Source organism: Notechis scutatus, chromosome Z (genome assembly GCF_049901735.1).
Source record: "Notechis scutatus isolate UNSWTSFEM ecotype Mainland chromosome Z, rNotScu1.2, whole genome shotgun sequence".
Lineage (NCBI taxonomy): Eukaryota > Metazoa > Chordata > Lepidosauria > Squamata > Elapidae > Notechis > Notechis scutatus.
The window spans coordinates 129,856,088-129,876,752 of record NC_142025.1 but is presented as its reverse complement, the minus strand read 5'-3'; the positions used below and the strand labels follow the sequence as shown (position 1 = coordinate 129,876,752).

Below are 20,665 nucleotides of genomic sequence, written 5' to 3'. Positions count from 1 at the left end.
AGGAAAATTAGATGAAATGGACTACTTAAGCCAGCAAATTAAATATGAACAGGGAAAAATATGGATCAGAAAAATTAGCAAATGAAGCAAAAGCTTGATGAAGAGGAAGACCAGATAAATGGCAAGCAAAAGGAGCAGAAAGAACAGATGAATTGGCCACATCAACAAATAAATTGGAGCAAAATAGAATGGAACAAAAAAATAGGACTGAAACACCAGCTGATAAAGAAGAAATATCAGAGAAAATAAAACAGACAAATTGACAATTGGAGAGACAGGAAGCTACCTTTGATAAGGAGATTGGGACATGGACAGACATCTGGGAGAATTGGCAGTATGAGATTGTACTGGGAGTAACGTTTAGAGGTATATGTTTTAGCATTGATAAATACTTAGTCAAGAAAAGTGAGTCTTCATTCTATTTTATGCTAATTCGATCTACTTTTTCTAAAACCTTAGCACACTGAACAATCAAAAGATCAAGAACATAAATATTTTAAACACAGAAATAGCATTATTCATTCCTAAAATATGTGGTTAATAGGCAAAAACTATAAATATTAATTTGAAGCATTTTTTTCTTACATCTTTACTTTTCAACTTGCTTACTCACAAAATTTGACAAAGTTCAAGAATGTCAGTGTTTTGGTCAAATTTTGGAGAAATTCCAAGCACATTGTTTGGCTTCCTTTTAAAACAATTTTTAGATTTCTTAACATTACATAAAAAATAAAGAATACACTTTTCAGTGACATCTAAAGAGAAATGTTGCTTTCACTCATGTTTTATTATTGAAATATGTTGAACAGGTAGAATTTGCCATAGTGATGCTGTTTAAATAAACAAATAAATAATCGGTAAACATTTCAACAGAAGACAAAAGATATATTAATTTCTTATAGGTATTTGGATTTAGATCAGCAGATATTATAAGAACTGAATAAAAATACACCAGGCACTTATTTTCTTTTAATTAAGAAATTATATTCCATTTCCTTTATAGAGGAGATAAATTATTCTTATGACAAATTGTTTAGTTATTTTCCCCTTTTTAGCTGTTCCTTGTTATTTAAATCAGGCCTCATCAGAATAATGTAACATTTTGGAAAGAAGATGAAAGCCAGTAACCCTCCACTGGAGCACAAAATGGAGAAGATCTCTACAGCCACCATATATTTCCCCTTTGTGCTCAAGTATGTTGGAACAAAGGACAGCCAGACACTGCAAAAGACCAACATGCTGAAAGTGATAAATTTGGCTTCATTAAATGTGTCCGGTAACTTTCTGACCAAGAAAGCCACAATGAAGCTGATAATTGCCAAGAGACCCATAAAACCAAGGACAAAATAGAACATGACAGTTGACCCTTCGTTACATATCAATACAATTTCCTTTGGCAGGGAATACACGTCAACATCTAGGAATGGGGGAGAGATTGATAGCCATACAGTAGAAATAATGGTTTGAATAAAAGAGCAAGAAAGAACAATTGAAGGACCCAGTCTCTTCCCCATCCATTTTCTAATTCTGGACCCTGGCTTGGTAGCCATGAAAGCAAGAATTACGATGATAGTCTTTGCCAAAATGCTAGAAACTGCCACAGAAAAGATGGTGCCAAAGGTAGCTTGCCGAAGAAAACACGTCCATTGACGAGGCTGACCAATAAATAGGAAAGCACAGAGAAATGAGAGCAGGAGGGAGATGAGAAGAATGTAGGTCAGGGTCTCATTGTTGGCTTTCACAATTGGCGTGTCATTGTTTTTAATGAAGAGCCAGAGCATCAAAATAGTAATAATAGAAAAAGTAAGAATAAAACTGGTAAAAATATTCCCCAGCATTTCTTCATAGGACAAAAATGTTACATATTTGGGAAGGCAGATATTTTGCTTCTCATTTGGATAATGATCTAGTGGACACTGAAAGCAGTTGTCCATGTCTGTGGGGAAAGAGAAACAGCCTTTTATTCTATATAGAGCTTTCTTGAAAATGATACTGGAATAATCAGATCTGTTTTAACTGTTCATCCATATAGACAACTGCATGATTAACAAACTGGGTACCTCAGTAGATCATCAGTCATGATCCCAGACCACAATTGGGTAACCACTCCTCTATGTACTATCACTTACCCTTCTGATTAGAAATCTTCCCTCCAGGACAAGGAAGGCAATCATAGCAGCAAAATGGTTTCCCTTCCTTTTTGGCCTTTCTGTAACCTGGATGACAATTGTCATTGCAAACAGAAAGAGGTTTTGTCTACAGATAAAAGAAAGAGAAGAAAGTTTTCCATCTAGCAAATATGCATATCTACAAATAACCATAGTGACTTGTGCTTTCATAGATGAAAACATCAGGAAAAAAAACATATATTCATATATGACGACTTATAAAGAAAAATCCTTTAAGGGAAAATTGTTTTTCAATTTTGTTTATGTGCATCCAGAAATTCACATAGAGAGTGATAGCTAGGCAGTGAGTCAGATTAAAAGTGACTTGATGTATATCTGCACCAATCAAATGCCATTTAAATGTCATATTTTGAATTTATTAGCATTTATGTGATATTTTCTTATTGATTAGAAATTCATCAATTGGAGCTAATAACTCAAATGAATGAATATAGCTCCCAAATATATTTAAGTTATGATTTTGAATAGAAACTATGGTATAAATGACTGTAATTGAATAAATATAACATTTACACACTGGCATATTAAGTAAGAAGAGATGACATGCTTTTCCTGAAATATATGATTACTGCATATTGATACGCTATGTAAAAGGCAATATTTGAACTTGTCATGTTTTGTTGGATTTTTTCTCCTATGTCTCATGATCTGACATTGGTTTTTTTTCATTTTCTTTGTATTTTCAGACAGCTTTCATAGTTAGTTGAAGAATAGTTACTCCAACAAATTATTATCTTACAGCTATATAAGTCTTGAATAGTACTCAGAGAGTTACAGGACTTACCTGATTAAACCACTTTGGCCAGTTTATGGATTCCTTGGAAATAATAAATGCTTTTTCTGCAAGAGACAAGGGTTGTATGTCTCCAACTTTGATTCTAAGGAAGGAAAGGTTTGGGAATGTTACCCAGTTGATAATATCAAATCCAGTTTCCAGTTCTCCATTTTGATTGAAGAAAATTCTTTCTCCAACACTGTTGTTAAATGAGATTATTCTCACAAAATGGTTGAGCTGAAAAGAGGAGAGGAGATTGCAATTCATCAGGATATGTTTAAAAATATTGCTGTTCTACATTTAAGGCTTTTTCTTATGTAACAAATAGACATAGACAGAAAACAGGAATTAGAATGGTGTTCTAGAAAGAAAAAGAGTTTGCATCGTATATTTTTTTCTTTGCCCCTAGGAGACCATCATTTGTTCTTTCTAGGATTGAACTCTTAACTTTCTGAGTGGGAGGTGAGCATCTTCATCATTAGGCCACCACACCACTCACTGTCTTTCTACAGCTGATTGAAACATATTTCTAAATGTAAAACTAAAGTTCTTTGGAATCTACAAAAATCACTAGTACACTCTCCACAGAACAACTATGGAAGAGTTAAATATAAAAGCACCCTTTTTAAGAAGATACATTTTATCATTGTGAAAAGAAGAGTTTACCTGACAGTTTGAGAACAAATACTAGCTTTCATGGCTGGTATTTATTCGGTAATATTGGGTTTCAGCAATTAGTTGCATGGTGTAGACCAGGTCTCTGCAACCTTAAACACTCCAAGAGTCATTTGGACCCATTTCCCACAGAAAAAAACACACCGGGAGCCACAAAACCTGGGTGCGCATGGCCAACTTGACTTCACTCACTCCCACCCAGTCACATGACACCCCCCCAGTCATGCCTACACAGGTTTGTGGCTCCCGGTGTTTTCTATGGGAAATCTCTCTCTCTCTCTCTCTCTCTCTCTCTCTCTCTCTCTCTCTCTCTCTCACACACACACACACACACACACACACACTCACTTTCTCTTTCTCTCTTCTCTGCTTCATTCTCTCTCTCTCTTTCACTTTTTCTCTCTTTCTCTTTCTCTATCCTTCTCTTCTCTCTCTCTATCTTTCTCTTTCTCCATCTTTTTCTGTGTTTCTTTCTTCTCTCATTCTCTCTCTTTCTGCCCTTCTCTACTCTCTCTCTCTCTGTCCTTTCTCTCCTCTGTCTCATTCTCTCTCTGTGCATGTACTTCTCTCTTCTCTCTCTCTCTCTCTCCCTCCCTCTCTCTCTCTGATTCTGATTATCTGGTACCTCTTCTCTTGCTAGGTCTCACCCTTGTTAGTGCCGCAACAAGAGCAAGAGATGAGGCAAGCAAGTATGCTTTGCTCCCACTCTGGAATATGGAGCAAGTCTCCATTCCTTCCTATTGCCCTTACCTTCTTAGGCCAGGCAAGGAGTGACTGGGAGGGGAAGGTGAGGGGTGAGGCCAGCCAGTGGGGGGAATCACCTGACACAGAGCTGCAGGAGAGGGATGAAAGAGCTGCATTCAGCTCTAGAACTGCAGGTTACCAACCTTGTCATCGGGCTTTTTACTATTGGATTTTTCCATTTTGGATTATAATTGGTTATTCTACCAGTTGGATTAAAAGCTAAAAAGAATTTGAAGGTCTTGAAGCGTCAAAATGAGCAGGAAACCCATATCTTCTGGCGTTTCTACTTCTACCTCTGCCTCCCCACCAGCTGGAGGACACCGTTTAATCCAGACAATGTTGAAGCAAGATAAAGAACAAGAAAAAGTGACTTTACAGATGATTATGCAAGGAATCCAAGACCTCAAGATAAAAACAGACACTATTGAACAAAGAACAGAGAAGACTGATGAAAAAATGGAAAATATTCAACAAATGATAGTGAAGTATGATGAGAGATTCCAAAAAATTGAGGAAGAAGGTAAACAAAGAGAGGAGAAGATTGGAAATATTGATAGCAGATTAACAGTGGTTGAACAAGATAAAAATGGGATGTTGAGGTGGGAGATGGAGTGGTCAGAATTCTATCTCAGATTTCAAAATATAGAAGAAGAAAAAGGACAAAACTTGGCTGCGATGATGATAGAATTGCTGGCGGATGCTTTGGAAATTACAGAGGAAAAGATGATGGATGGAGTAGACGAGGTATACCGAGTTTATACAAGATACGCGATGAGAAATAAGTTACCAAGGGAAGTTCATATCAGATTTACTAAAAAATCCATTAAGACACAAATATTACAAGCTGTAAGAGAGAAGATGTTGAAATACAAAGGCAAAGAGATTGTGGTTTTAAAACAAATACCCAGAAGAGTGAGAGAGATGAGAAGAGAATATCGATTTCTGACCAAAATGCTATTGAAAAAGGAAGTGAATTACAGATGGCTGATTCCAGAAGGATTAATGTTTACGTGGCAAGAACAGAGACATAGAATTGATTCAATTGAGAAAGCAGAACTTTTCCACGCAGAATTTTTTGGAAGGAGAGAAGAAGAGACAGAGAAAGAGGTTTCATTAATTGAGTTTCAAGAGGAACAACTGGAGACTGAAAAAGAGGAAGGTGCTGTAGGTGGACAGGTGGATAGTAAAGAACAGCATGAAGTAAGATCCACGAGAGCTGTTAGACCTAAATATAAAGCATAATCATGGAAGAAAAAAAATTGATTACAATGAATATAAATGGACTCAATTCGGCTGTTAAAAGAAGGAAAACATTTCATAAATTAGAGAAATTAAAATTTGATATAATTTGTCTACAAGAAGTACATATTAAAAAACAACATGAACAATTGTTAGTACAGCCAAAATTAGGGAAAATATTTACTTCTTTGACTCAATGTAAGAAAAGAGGAGTGGTTCTATACATTAAAGAGGCCATCCCAGCAAAATTGATTTATACTGATGAAGACGGAAGAGTATTAATGGTGGAAATAATGGATAACAATATAAAAATACTTTTGATTGCAATTTACGCTCCGAATGATAAACAAGAAGAATTCTATAAAAAATTACACATGAAAATAACTGGACTGGACTATGTTAATATAATTATGATGGGAGACTTCAATGGAATTGTGGACAATAAATTGGACTATATAGCAACAACAACAAAGCAAAATAGAAAGACTCTCCCTAAATCTTTTTTTAAAATGACAGACAAATTATCCTTAAAAGACATTTGGAGAGAAAGAAATGCTAAAATTAAACAATACACTTTCTATTCAAATAGACATTTATCATGGTCCAGATTGGATATGATTTGGATCTCAACAGAATTAATATCTAATATTCAAGAAACAAATATTGAAATAAGTACTTGGGCAGATCATAGTCCAATGACAATCAAATGGAAGGGACAAAAGAAAAGATCGAGATGGGCATTAAACAATACTATCTTAAAGGAAAAGGATTTTACACAATGGATGGAGAAAGAATTGGCTTTCTTCTTTAAAGAAAATAAAAAAGAAGATACTTCAACACAGAATGTTTGGGATACAATGAAGGCATATGTTAGAGGTTTGATAATAGAATATATAAGAAAAAAGAATACTAGGAAAAGGCAAGCCACTAAGGCTTTGGAAGATGAATATAAAAGACTTGAAAAAGAATTACAGAAAACGCCACAGAAAAAGGATATTAAATTGAAGTTGGATATAACTAAACATAAAATGGAATTAATAGAGAAAGAAGAATTGGCACAGAAAATTAGAAATGCTAAACAGATTTATTTTGAAGATGCAAATAAACCAGGTAGATGGCTAGCATATAAATTGAGAAAGGAGAAAGAATCAAGAAAAATATTGAAGTTAATAGATGATCAAGGCCAAGTTTGTTATGGTAATAAGGAGAAAAAGGAAATTATTCGAGATTTCTATGGGCAATTATATAAACAAGAGAATATTGATGAGGAAAAAGTCAAACAGTATCTACAGAATGCTAACCTACCAAAGATATCTAAAGAGACTGAAGAAATGCTAGAAAACAACATAACAATGATGGAATTAACTGAAGCACTTAAGAAACAAAATAATGGGAAAGCACCAGGTCCAGATAGGCTTCCGGCAGAATTTTATAAAACATTACAAGAATCATTGAGCATTCCATTGCTAGAAGTTATGAATGAAGCTATGTCAAAGAAGATGATACCCAAAACATGGTCAGAGGCTTATATTACACTTATTCCAAAAGAAGAGGCTGATCCACTGCAAATTAAGAACTATAGATCTATTTCTTTATTAAATGCGGACTACAAAATCTTTGCTTCAATTTTAGCAGAAAGACTTAAAAAATACTTAAATAATTTCATTCACCCAGATCAAAATGGATTTCTGCCAAAGAGAGATAATATGAGAGTAATCCTGGATACTTTGGAATACTATGAGGCACATCCTGAAAAGCAAATGGCTTTGATATTCCTAGATGCTCAAAAGGCATTTGACAATGTGAACTGGAGATTTATGTTATTACTATTGGAACAGATGGGTTTTGCCAGAAAATTTATCCAAGCAATAGAAGCCATATACAATAAACAGACAGCAAAGGTAATGATGGAGGGAGAACTTACAGACTTTATCAATATAAGAAAAGGCACAAGACAAGGATGTCCCCTATCTCCTTTGCTATTTGTATTGACTTTGGAAGTGTTGAATAGAAATATTAGAGATGATAGAAGCATAAAAGGAATGAAAATTAAAAAGGAAGAATTTAAATTGCAAGCCTTTGCAGATGACTTAGCCTTTATTTTGGAAGATCCGTTAGAAACAGCTCCAAAGTTATTGGAAAAGATAGAGATATATGGTGAGGTGGCTGGTTTGAAAATAAATAAAGACAAAACAAAGATTTTGACAAAGAACATGCTACTGAGACAAAGAGAAGAACTGGCAGACCTGTTGAAAATCCAATAAGGTCAAGTATCTGGGGATACACTTGACAGCAAGATGTAGCACATTAAAAGAGAATAATTATATTAAATTTAATAATTATAATTATTAATAATTATATTAAACTTAAACAACAGATAGCTATAGATTTGAAGAAATGGGAAAACTTACAATTGTCATTAATAGGGAGAATTTCAACAATTAAGATGAATATTTTACCCAGAATCCTATTTCTGTTTCAAACAATACTAATTAGGCTCGGAAAAGACTATTTTGAAGATTTAAATAAAATTATGCTGAAGTATATATGGCAAGGTAAGAAAGCGAGAATAAAGCTAAAGCTTTTGCAAGATGCTAGAATTAGAGGAGGTTTTGGCCTGCCTAACTGGGAATTGTACTACCAAGCTGCAAATTTGATGTGGGTCAAGGAATGGATAACATTAAGAAAGACTAGATTGTTGACACTAGAAGGTCATGATTTGCTGTTGGGTTGGCACGCTTTTTTATGGTATAAAGGAACTAAAACACAGGGTTATTTTAGAAGACATTATATACGGGAGTCTTTGTGGTTAAACTGGGAGAAGATAAAAAGACAATGTTATTTGAAAATTCCAGTTTGGTTATCGACTATTGAAGCATTTTCCTATCCTATAATTTATAAGAAGGAACAAACAGTTAGATATGGGAAACTATTGGATGAAAACTCAAATCTATACAAAAACTAGAGGAATAAGGTATAAAGATGAATTGGTTTTCATATGCGCAAATACATTCAAGATATGATGAAGATTCTAAAAAAGAGGGATTTTATGATAAACAGACTGATCTAGATAAGATCTTGACAGGTACTGATGAGAAGGTGATTAAAAAATTATATGGTTATTTACTGGGAATTAAGTTAGAGGAAGAGCAAGTTAAAGAAACTATGATTGTTTGGGGGAAGAATTTTGGATATGGGATTGATTTAGAGAAATGGCAAAAATTATGGTCTCAAAATTATAAAATGCCAATGTCAACAGTTTATAAAGAAAATTGGTATAAGATGTTTTACAGGTGGCACTTTCCCCCGACGAGGATAGCAAGAATGTTCAAGAATAAATCTGAAAATGCTGGATATGTCATCAGATACCTGGCTCATATTACCATATGTGGTGGACTTGTGAGGACGCTAGAAAATATTGGACTAAAATTCGCATGTTGTTGGAAAAAATGACAAAGAAATGTATAGATTTGAAACCGGAGTTCTTTTTATTGGGAATCTTACCAGATACATACAGTAAAGACTTGGAATATCTGATTGTAAATGTATTAACAGTGGCTAGGATTGTATTTGCTAAAAACTGGAAGAATGAGAAAATACCATCGCAGGAAGAAATTATTAAGAAAATATTGGAATGTGCTGAGATGAGTAGATTGACATTTGAAATTAGAGAGCAAGAGGATAAACAATTTTATGAAATTTGGGATCTTTTTTATCAATGGCTAGATGACAAAATACAATAATAGAATATTTAGAATGTTAGACAGCAAGGGATATCTTTATTTTTTCTTTTTCTTTTGTTATTTGACATTATATCTATAAAGTGTTTTTAGGATAGATCTGGTGTGATTATATGATTTGTTATAGAATAAACTGTTTAAAGTATTGTTATCTCATAAAGCATGAACGATTAAAAGTATAGTCAAATGATTTTTTAATAGCGATATTAGAATGTATAAGTTTGGATTGACAATATGAGTTATGTAATATAACTGTAATTGAGACTACGAAATGAATGCACAAAACTGATGAACCAACCGACACACTGTATGTACATAAGAGAGTTGATGTTTTAATGTTTTGTTTGTCTTGTTTGTTTGTAGAAAATCAATAAAATTGTTTTCAAAAAAAAAAAAAAAAAACCACTAGTACACTCTCCACAGAACAACTATGGAAAAGTTAAATATAAAAGCACCCTTTTTAAGAAGATACATTTTATCATTGTGAAAAGAAGAGCTTACCTGACAGTTTGAGAACCAATACTAGCTTTCATGGCTGGTATTTATTCGGTAATATTGGGTTTCAGCAATTAGTTGCATGGTGTAGACCAGGTCTCTGCAACCTTAAACACTCCAAGAGTCATTTGGACCCATTTCCCACAGAAAAAAACACACCGGGAGCCACAAAACCTGGGTGCGCATGGCCAACTTGACTTCACTCACTCCCACCCAGTCACATGACACCCCCCCAGTCATGCCTACACAGGTTTGTGCTCCCAGTGTTTTCTATGGGAAATCTCTCTCTCTCTCTCTCTCTCTCTCTCTCTCTCTCTCTCTCTCTCTCACACACACACACACACACACACACACACACACACACACACATTTTCACTTTCACTTTCTCTTTCTCTTTCTCTCTTCTCTGCCTCATTCTCTCTCTCTCTTTCTCTTTTTCTCTCTTTCTCTTTCTCTATCCTTCTCTTCTCTCTCTCTATCTTTCTCTTTCTCCATCTTTTTCTGTCTTTCTCTCTTCTCTCATTCTCTCTCTTTCTGCCCTTCTCTCCTCTCTCTCTCTGTCCTTTCTCTCCTCTGTCTCATTCTCTCTCTGTGCGTGTACTTCTCTCTTCTCTCTCCCATTCTCTCTTTCTATGTGTGTACTTCTCTCTTCTCTCTCTCTCCCTCCCTCTCTCCCTCCCTCCCTCCCTCCCTCCTTCCCTCTGATTCTGATTATCTGGCACCTCTTCTCTTGCTGGGTCTCACCCTTGTTGGTGCTGCAACAATAGCAAGAGATGAGGCAAGCAAGTATGCTTTGCTCTCACTCTGGAATATAGTGCAAGTCTCCATCCCTTGCTATTGCCCTTACCTTCTTAGGCCAGGCAAGGAGTGACTGGGAGGGGAAGGTGAGGGGTGAGGCCAGCAAGTGGGGGGAATCACCTGACACGGAGCTACAGGAGAGGCATGAAAGAGCTGCATTCAGCTCTAGAACTGCAGGTTACCAACAACCAATGTAGATAACAGATTGGCTTTCAGCAATTACTGACATGATCTAGACAACAAAATTCCTGATATTTCACCAACAACTGCTGTGAAATAGGCCAGTTTGTCTCTGAAGATATGGCCATATTTGTTAATCAGCTTCCCATTCCCACTTAACCCATATATACTTTTGAAATTTTACACCACTTGTTACTTAAAAAAATGGCCCTTGTCACAAAGGAAATATAACACAAAACAATATTTCTATGTTTAGTAGAGAATGAGACACATTGATCTAATTGAAATCAGTTTGTCCTAGACATTACCTGCCATAGGTGTTGAGCCAGCAAGCTATGGATTGCTTCACTGACACTCTCTGTCTTTTTCAATTGAAATGAAAGCATGTTGTGCAAAGCATATGCCATGGCATAGACTGCATTGTAAATGCTGTAGCTATGGGAAGTCATGCTCATTTCAAAAATAGATGCTGGGAGATTCTCCAGTTTCTCCTTACCAGTGCAGGAGACCCTTTCTTGTCTGTCTATTGTAGACTCCGGAAAGAAACATCCAAAGGCCTCTTCCCAAAAACCCTGAATGAAGCCATCTTCTACTTCAGAGCTAGCATTTATCAACTGAAGAAAGTCAGTGAATCTCAGGACCTCCTTTGAATGAACTGCTAGGGACAGGGCACCATGAAGCAAGTCTATGCCTTCTTTCTTTTGAAAGGGGAATGATGTGAATTCCATCTGAGCCGTCATAATGTAAACCCTTCCTCTTTCCATTATTGCTACATCCTCGTGTTTTGAAATCATAGGAAACAGTCTGACAAATATCATAGTCTCAATTTCACCATAAATAATGGATACATTAGTAATACTTTCTGTTATGACTTCATACAAGTGTAACCCCTCTGTCACCATCTTATCAATGTCAGTAACTGATGTAATTACTGGGAATCTTTCAATATAATCAAAACAGATTCCTCTCTCAGAAAACACAGGGAGTGCATCCTGGACAAATCTCTCTCCATTGTTATCATTGTCATATAATACCCCAATCCATGTCCATTGGAAATGCAACAGTAACTGGAGAATCCCTTTATATTGTCTGTGTACATCTGGAAACATCTGGTGATAGAAAATAGCTTGAGTTTTCCTATTCATCTCAGAAGCAGAGCCATAAGTGAACTATAGCATATAAACAAAAACTGTTAGAGAATTAATAGCTAGAAAATCTATTTTATATATTTACCATTTCTTTCTTATATGAAGATCATGAAATCAAGTTTCTGTAAACTGATTGTGCTGTGAAGCAGATGCCTTGCTATGTAAAAAGAGAACATACAACAGAAATTTAAAAAAAAATATTTGGAAAAAATAAAGATTTATTGATGTTTTGTTCTGTGAACATACTCGTATATATTAAAAAATGAAATTCTGATGCCCACTCTCAAAAGAAAATAAAGAGAGATAAACCAAGAATGTGTAGCCAACTGAACTGAATTAAAAATGAACATGATGACATTATCTGGGATGAGTTCAATTGGTATAGCATTGCATGTTTTGAAAATGAATAATGTAATGGGTTTTTTTCCATGTTGGAAAACAAAACAAAATTTTCCATACTATTTTACATATTTGTTCATTTTTCACTAAAGGAAAATCTACATTCTTCACAGGTTTTCATTAACTGTTCATAGTAAAGAGATATATACACATGCACACACACATACTCATACACATACAAATATGTATACACATAGATAAATAGATATATACATACATACATACTCAAAAAGATAGAATTTGAACTTAAAGGTCTGATAATGGATATAAATTTAAACAATGGGAAGAAAGTCTTACTTGTGGAATCTTGTAAATAGATAGGATAGCTGCCATGTGGATACAGACTTCAGAATTAGGTCCTCCAATGACTGACACTAGGTTGTTCTCTGCTTCACACTTGTAGTTAGGGATTAACTTGCCTTGTGTTGAAAATACTTCCATTGAGGCATGATATGTCCAGCTTGCAATAAAGTTGCTGTTATAGATATGGGAGCCCAGAGTGAGGTTGGGCAAAATCTGGGGATTTTCATTGATCTCTTTTATAGTAAATACCAAAGACAAAATATGTTGGTAGAGCTGAGTTACCATGCTGAAATGAAAACGAGGCATTGATTTGGATTCAGCACAAGAGCTGCATGACTTTTGTTCAACTCATAGCTTTAAATATATTGTACTCATAGCTTCCATCAGATGATTACTAATGAACATTGTTAAATAATGCACATCTATTTCAGTCTTCATCACATAGTAATGGTACTACTTCAAAAGATACTGTTTAATATTAGAAAATATCCAAGAATGAAAGGGTACAACTAATTCTATACACAAGTCAATAGCAATCTTATTATTGTCTTTGTGTCCTCTGAGGTGATTATATCTAAATTTCAAAGCACCATTCTGCATGTGTAGAAAAAAAATCAATCATAAATTCAGAAACACTAGAGGTGATATTCAGCAGGTTCTGACCAGTTCTGGAGAACCGGTAATAGTGGAAATTTTGAGTAGTTCAGAAAACCGGCAAATACCATCTCTGACTGGAGATTTTACAGTATCCCTCCCCTGCCAGGCCCACCAAGCCACACCCACAGAATCGGTAGTAAAAAAAAAAAAGAATCTACCACTAAGAGATATCCCTTAATTTAGTTCATTGATTAAAATTTAGTTTTATAATTCTCAAGACTGTGTCTAAATCAGGTTTTTGCAAGACTGAAATAACTAAGCACTATATTACTGTGATTAATTGGATTTCAGGGAAATTATTGACAATCACTTCAACTGTTGATATTCATTTTAAGAAACACTGAAAATCAGAACTTTATGTCTGTATATGAATGACAAAATAACTTCAACTGGGAAAATGGTTATCTTCACAAATATACAGATATTTCATTACTCACAACAAATTTATTTAGCTGTGCAGCTGAATTACTCTATTTCTTTTTTAAGGAATAGGGAAATCTTGAAATAAAACAGTTTAAAAAATGCTGTCTGAAAGTTTTTAATCCAAAAAGCTAGGAAATAAATTTATGACTATCTTTGCTGAAATTTAATTAAAAATAAATATTGGATTGACATCTCATTCTCAGGCAGCTACCTTGGAATATAATAGAAAACAGTGTTTAATTATATGGGATTCCAAAAACATCCTCCAAAGTAATTTACCGACAACTTAATTAGTAAATTGCAGAAAAAAAATAGATACTTGTAAAACATTAAACCTCTTCCATAGAATTAACTGAGAATTTGACATGCCAAAATCATGAATTCAGAACTATGAACTCATGCATATTAATGAGATTAAGTAGAACTGTTTATTCCCAATGCATTATTAATGGATCTTGACATCCAAGACATCCTTAAACAATTGCAGTCCTCATGGACAATGGGATATACAATACAGATGCAGCACCAAACATCAAACTCATTTCTGAATAATTAGTTTTAGATACATGAGCATCTTACTCAGTATCATAGAAAATGTCGATAGAAGGCTTTTCCTGAAAGCATATTGTGTTTGAAAATAGATAGATTTGAGACAAAATACCGGCAACAATGACATCTCCTGGTTGATAATATTTATGAAGAATTGGAACAGGATCACCAACAATGCAATTCATATTAGGAGTCTCTGAAACTGCTTTAAACAACAGCATTAAGACCAATACAGAAATCTTCATTAATTTGCATGATGGTCCTTCTTTGCAGTCTTTCATTTGCCCAATTTTATCTTGTAATAGATTATTGGCTGAGTAGCACAGCCTAACTTGAATGGTCACTTGCTTGATTTACAGCACCAACCAAGAATATTAAGAACACCAACATATATACATGTATATATTCTGTTTCTTTACATTATAGAGCAAATAATGACAAGTTAGTTCTCTGTTTGTTTTTAGTTGTGCTGGTGGTTGATGAAACTCCCTTGAGACAAGAAGAGGGAAGAAAAATAATTGGGGTTAATTAGATAATTGCCTGAAAAATAACCCACCTGTTCAGGATTTCAAGTCCTATTGACATATCAGGAATATATTCAATATCTTTCATCAAAAACCATCTCCACCTATTTTCCCTGGATTAGCAAAAAAAAAAAAAAACACCAAAAGAAAATTATTTGCTATAAATAAATAGCAAATAAATTTCTTTGGGCTGTTTGCTAATAAAAAGCCCAAAGAAAAATGCTGGAAATAAAATGCAGGCAAGCTGCAGAAAGGATGGTTATTTGCAGGGGTGGGTTTCTACCAGTTCACACCTATTCTCTAGAACCAGTTGTTAACATTCTAAGCAGTTTGGGGAACCGGTTGTTAGAAGAAATTACTGGCCTAATCCTGTAAGGAAGGCAGGAAGGAAACATTCTGGTGTTGGTTACAGAAACTGCCTCTCTGTTAACCCTTATTACATTCTTGGCAGACTAGACTTCCTGTCTCTGGAGTTTTTGTCCCCTCCTTTGCTGGTACTTTGCTTGTGTAGAGTGACCATTCAAAGTTACAATGGCACTGAAAAAAGTGACTTATGACTGTTTTTCACACTTACGATTATTGCAGCATCCCCACAGTCATGAGAGGCCAGGCGAGGAGATGCGTGCCTTGATGTGAGTGATATTGAGTTGGCCATGCCCAGCCAATAACATGACCACCAAGCCATGTCCACCCAATCACATGACCACCAAGCCATTCCCACCAACTAAGCCATGCCCACAGAACCGGTTGTTAAAAAAATTGAATCCCACCCCTGGTTACTTGGTAGCCAGAAACTAGTGACAGCAGGATGTTTCTGCGGTGGCTGACAAAAAGGGGTTGAGCGAGGTGGGTTTTTATACATTCTTTGGAGCTTTGTGATTGAGATGTCTGTTCCATTGTAAGAATATGTCCTTCTATATTTTAAGTGATGTATCCAGATTCCTATGGGGTCATGTATGTGTCATGGCTGTCTCTATAGGCAAAAGGGGGAGTGCAAATCCTAAATGTTTATCTGAGCTAATCTTGTCAGCTTTGGCTTGCCTATTGTGTTGCTTATTTGGAGTCCCTTTGCTTATGAATACATTGGCCCAGTCTTTGTGAATGGATACAAAATCTCTAATCCTGAAGATCAGCCTTTTCAAGTGTCTGCTTCAGGTAGTTTTCCTATGGCAGGAAGAACTAGGGCTGCTTTCTACCTTCATTAAGATTTTTTTTCCATTTTTCCTTTAGGGGAAATATTCTATTTTGCCTCTTTTTAATATCAAAAATAAAGAATATTTTAATCTGGCTGGGGGACTTCCTACAAAAGTTTGGTGGGTTTCATTTTCTAGTTTTCCTTCCCCACTTTGCTTAGTAAACTGGAGGCTCCCTTTTGCAGCATACATTTTCAATTCTGCAAATGCAGGCATTTAATTGTTCATTTTTAAAGAGCTGTGGTGGTTAGAATGCAGTCTACTTGTGCTGACTGCCGGCTATCTACAATTTGGCAGTTTGAATCTCCCCAGGCATCCTTCCGAGGTGGGTAATATGAGGACCCAGATTGTTGTGGGTGATATGCTGATTCTGTCAACTGCTTAGAGAGGGCTGTAAAGCACTGTAAAGTGGTATATAAGTCTAAGTGCTAGTGCTATTTTCCCTTTAGTATTGCTTTTGTGGTGCCACCCTTTGCAAATTTCCTTCAGGGAAAACTTTTAAGCATCTTGGATGACTCTCAGCTGCCCCTTGCTAGTATGTAATCTGCATGTTACTGCTAACTTGTCCACAAGCTTGGAATGTTTTGTATGTTTATGTGTATGTGCATTGCATACACTTCAAACTGGCATGTGTTTGCTGAAATTTAATGTAATTTTGCAAAGCAGATCTATCAGTTTTGGCATTTACAGGCATCTTTAGCCTTCTTATATACATATAAAATGAGGCAGGAGAAGAATACCATAAACTTTGATGTGATGGACAGTTACAATGAGCAGGATAATTAATGGATTATGTGCCAAGAAACATAGTACTACTCAACTTATGACAACAATCACTTCTGCTGTTAAGTTATATAGCCATCACACTCACTATAATGACCTTTTTTTTAACCAGAGTTGTTAAATGAATCACATACATGTTAAGAGATTATGGTTTTCCCCATTGATTTGGCTTGTCAGAAGCCCAATGGAAAGGATGCAAATGGCAGTCACATGAGACTGGGATACTTTTCACTGATGATTCAACACCACTGACAATACTGCTACCCTTCAAAAAGACCTCGACTAAGTGTCAGAATGGTCAAAAAAAATGAAAACTTAAAATCTCAACAAATAAATGCTCTGTCTTACATATTGGCAAAAAAAATCAGAAAATAAAATACAAGCTAAATAGTCAAGACCTTGTTGATGATCCAAACTCTGTCAAGGACGTTGGAGTACTCATCTCAAATTATTTAAGTGCTAGAGCCCACTGTAACTACATAGCCAAAAAGGCATTAAGATTTGTTAATCTAATCCTGCGTAGCTTTTTCTCTGGTAATATCACTCTACTAACTAGAGCATATAAAACATTTGCTAGATCAATACTTGAATACAGCTCACCAGTCTGGAACCCACATTATGTATCTGATATTAATACAATTGGGAAAGTCCAGAAATATTTTACGAGAAGAGTCCTCTACTCCTCTACTCGTAGCAGAATACCTATGCCACCAGACTTGAAATTTTAGACTTAGAGAACCTAGAACTATGCCGCCTTCGGTTCGATCTATGTATAGTATATAAAATTATATATTGCAATGTCCTACGTGTCAATGAATAATTCAGCTTCAACCAAAACAATACAAGAGCACACAATAGATACAAACTCAAGGTAAACCATACCAATCATGCAGGAAATACAACTTCAGCAACAGAGTGGTCAATGTCTGGAGTACTCTACCTGACTCTGTGGTTTCTTCCCGACACCCCAAAAACTTTAACCTTAGACTGTCTACTACTGACCTCACCCCTTTCCTAAGAGGTCTATAGAGCGCGTGCATAAATGCACCAATGTGCCTACCGTCCCTGTCCTATTGCTTCTTTTTTTCTTATTCGTATCCATTTCATGTATTCATAACCATGTTTATACTTTTACTTGTTATCTAATAATCGCTTGACAAAATAAATAAATAAATAAGTAAGTAAGTAAGTAAGTAAATAAATAAATAATACTGCAAGTATCATAAATATGTGCCAGTTGCAAAGCACCCAATTTTAATTGCACGTTTATGGGGATACAGTATTGATTATTACATTCAAAGACCAATTGTAAGCATGTCTGGAGTGTTCTATATTAACATTCTCCAAATCCTGAGCTCTGATTGGTCCGCACGGACCGCAACTTGATTGGCTGACTAAACAATCGTGATTGGTGCGCTAAGAGTCTACCGCAATTGGCCGAGCCGATCGCGGGAGATTCAAAGCGCTGTCATTGGCCGTCGAGCCATGAGCTAGCTCTATAAGAAAAGCCGCGTGGTTCTCAGGTCTTGTACAGAACTGTTTAATGAAATAAAGAGCTGACTGTTCATTTTGGTCTCGGGTCTCTGTGGGAACCAATCTACCCGATCTAACACTGGTGACGAAGGTGGGATTGTGAGACGAGAGACCAACAAGCACGTGGCAAACAGCATGAAATGACCAGCAAGATGGCCAGCAGCACCTTGCCACCCGCACCCTTCAACCCGGCCACTGAGGATTGGGAATCCTATACCGACCGGTTCCAGATGTTCCTGGAGTGCAGCAACCTTAAGGATGCCAACGGGCCGAGAAAACGAGCTATGTTCTTGACACACTGCGGGCCCGCAGTGTTCAAGGTGGCCAAAGCATTGGCAAAGCCCACCGACGTAAAAGAAATGGATTGGGTCGACCTCGAGCCCATCCTACGAATCCATTATGCCCCTGCCGTGCCCACCCTCATCTGAAGGCACGATTTCTACCAGCGAGACCAGCATGAGGGTGAAGCCATCAGCGACTTCGTGGCCCTGCTGAGGGATCTTGGAGGCCTGTGCGGGTTTACTGACTTGGACGAAGCTCTGCGAGACCGAGTCATTCTCGGACTCAGAGACCCCATTCTAAAAAGCAGGCTAATGGCCAAGGGCGACATCTCTCTCGCCGACACCCTCACGGAGGCAACTGCAGCCAAAGCCACCCACAAATCGGCGGCCCGGATGAGGCAAGCAAACGCGGCAGATCGACCAACGGCCATCGAGACGGCCCCAGCACTGGAGAGACACGTGGAGACCAGCCATCGGCCGACCACCACCCACCATGGTGACGTCGATTCCCGCTCCGACACTGACGACGAGGAAGAAGAGATCCACCGGCTCCAGGCGGAATGCGATCGGCGGGAATGGAGGGGACATAAGTTGGGGTTCCATTGTGCCGGCTGCAATGGCGATCAGCCCCGCTCCAAATGCCGTTTTTTTATGCCATCTGCCGGCATTGCGAGAAGCGAGGGCACATTGCCAAAGTATGCCGGAACAAGCAGAACTACAGCCCCCAGCGACGAGGCAGCAGCCCCCGGCGATGAGATGGCACCCCCCAGGAACTGAGACCGCCAATCCGAGAGCCGATGGAGCCAAGACGGCCGGAACAAACGACTCAGCGAGGTGCAGCAGAGAGAGGAAACCCACCAGACAGTCGTCATCGGCCATTCCTCAACCATCGACGCCCGGAAGGTACGCGTGGAGGTAGGCATCGAGGGCCAACCATGCGAAATGGAGGTAGATTCCGGATCCTACCTCTCCATGGTTTCCTGGTGCACAATCAAACGCCTGGTGCCTACCATCCGCCGCCATGAACTGGACGACCAAAAGCTGACCCTGAAGGACTACCAGGGAAACCGCATCCCTGTAGTCGGCATCGGACATTTTAAAATCACTTTCAAAGGCCACACCGAGGTACTGCCACTCACGATCGTGGACAAAGACCGTCCCAGACTGCTCGGACTGCAATGGTTCTCCCCGCTGGGAATCGAGGTGACGGGCGTTCACCACACCGACGAGGCGGACTGGGAAGCGGCGCTCATGAGGGACTTTGAGGAGGTCTTCGACAACACCCTAGGCAAGTATCGGGGGTCCCCAATCTCCTTCAACCTCAACCCAAACGTTGCCCCAATCCGCCTTAAACCGCGGCGAGTGCCATTTGCGCTCAAGCCCAAAATCGATGAGCAGCTAGACAAGCTCATCGCACAAGGGATCTTAAAGCCAATTGACCATGCCCGCTGGGAAACACCCATAGTCACCCTCATCAAACTGGATGGTTCCATAAGAATCTGTGGTGAGTATAAGGCTATCCTCAACCATGCCCTGCAGCAAAGTGCCTACCCCGTCCCAGTGGTACAGCACCTCACTCGGGGGAGACCGGGTTTTTGCAAAGCTCGACCTGGCTCAAGCCTACCAGCAACTGCCGGTCGACACCGAAACTGCTGAGGCACAAACGATTGTAACACACCGGGGGACTTTCCGATGCAACCGACTCCAATTCGGAGTCAGCATCGCGCCAGGAGTCTTCCAGAGCCTCATGGAAAGACTTCTCCAGGGAATAAAAGGAGTGGTGCCCTACTTTGATGATGTGCTGGTGGCCACCGCCAACAAAAAAACAATTGGAAACCCGCCTAAGGGCGGTACTGCAGAAATTCAAAGACTCTGGCCTTAAAGTTAAAAAAGGGAAATGCCAACTCTGCACCGAGAGGGTCGAATTCTTGGGTATCTCCTAGACCGACACGGAATCCACCCCACCGAAAAAAACTTAGAGCCATCAAGGAAGCCCCCACACCAATGAATAAGGTGGAACTGCAGGCGTTTTTGGGA

General features: G+C 37.8%; 1 protein-coding gene across 2 annotated transcripts; it reads right to left on the bottom strand.

Moving 5' to 3' along the window:
* Positions 1-866: 866 nt before the first annotated feature.
* Positions 867-14,667, bottom strand: LOC148129276 (vomeronasal type-2 receptor 26-like). Of its 2 annotated transcripts, none has more exons than XM_087946562.1 (6): positions 14,427-14,667; positions 12,680-12,971; positions 11,144-12,004; positions 2,974-3,201; positions 2,130-2,256; positions 867-1,936 (listed from the first exon to the last, which is right to left on the bottom strand). In XM_087946562.1, exons 2-6 carry the CDS (start codon positions 12,968-12,970, stop codon positions 1,038-1,040), a joined length of 2,406 nt encoding a protein of 801 aa, XP_087802688.1. In that variant the 5' UTR covers position 12,971; positions 14,427-14,667; the 3' UTR covers positions 867-1,037. The 2 variants fall into 2 exon arrangements, with proteins under 2 accessions (XP_087802688.1, XP_087802689.1); XM_087946563.1 differs by having other exon boundaries at positions 11,144-11,944.
* Positions 14,668-20,665: the final 5,998 nt, after the last annotated feature.

What these genes read in the sequence shown, in the direction of transcription:
- LOC148129276 (XM_087946562.1), bottom strand. Translation starts at nt 12,970, where the DNA reads ATGGTAACTCAGCTCTACCAACATATTTTGTCTTTGGTATTTACTATA. An exon ending in CTATTTACAAGATTCCACAA is followed by an intron (nt 12,005 to 12,679) that starts GTAAGACTTTCT and finishes TATATGCTATAG; the next exon opens with TTCACTTATGGCTCTGCTTC. An exon ending in GAAGATTTCTAATCAGAAGG is followed by an intron (nt 1,937 to 2,129) that starts GTAAGTGATAGT and finishes CTTTCCCCACAG; the next exon opens with ACATGGACAACTGCTTTCAG.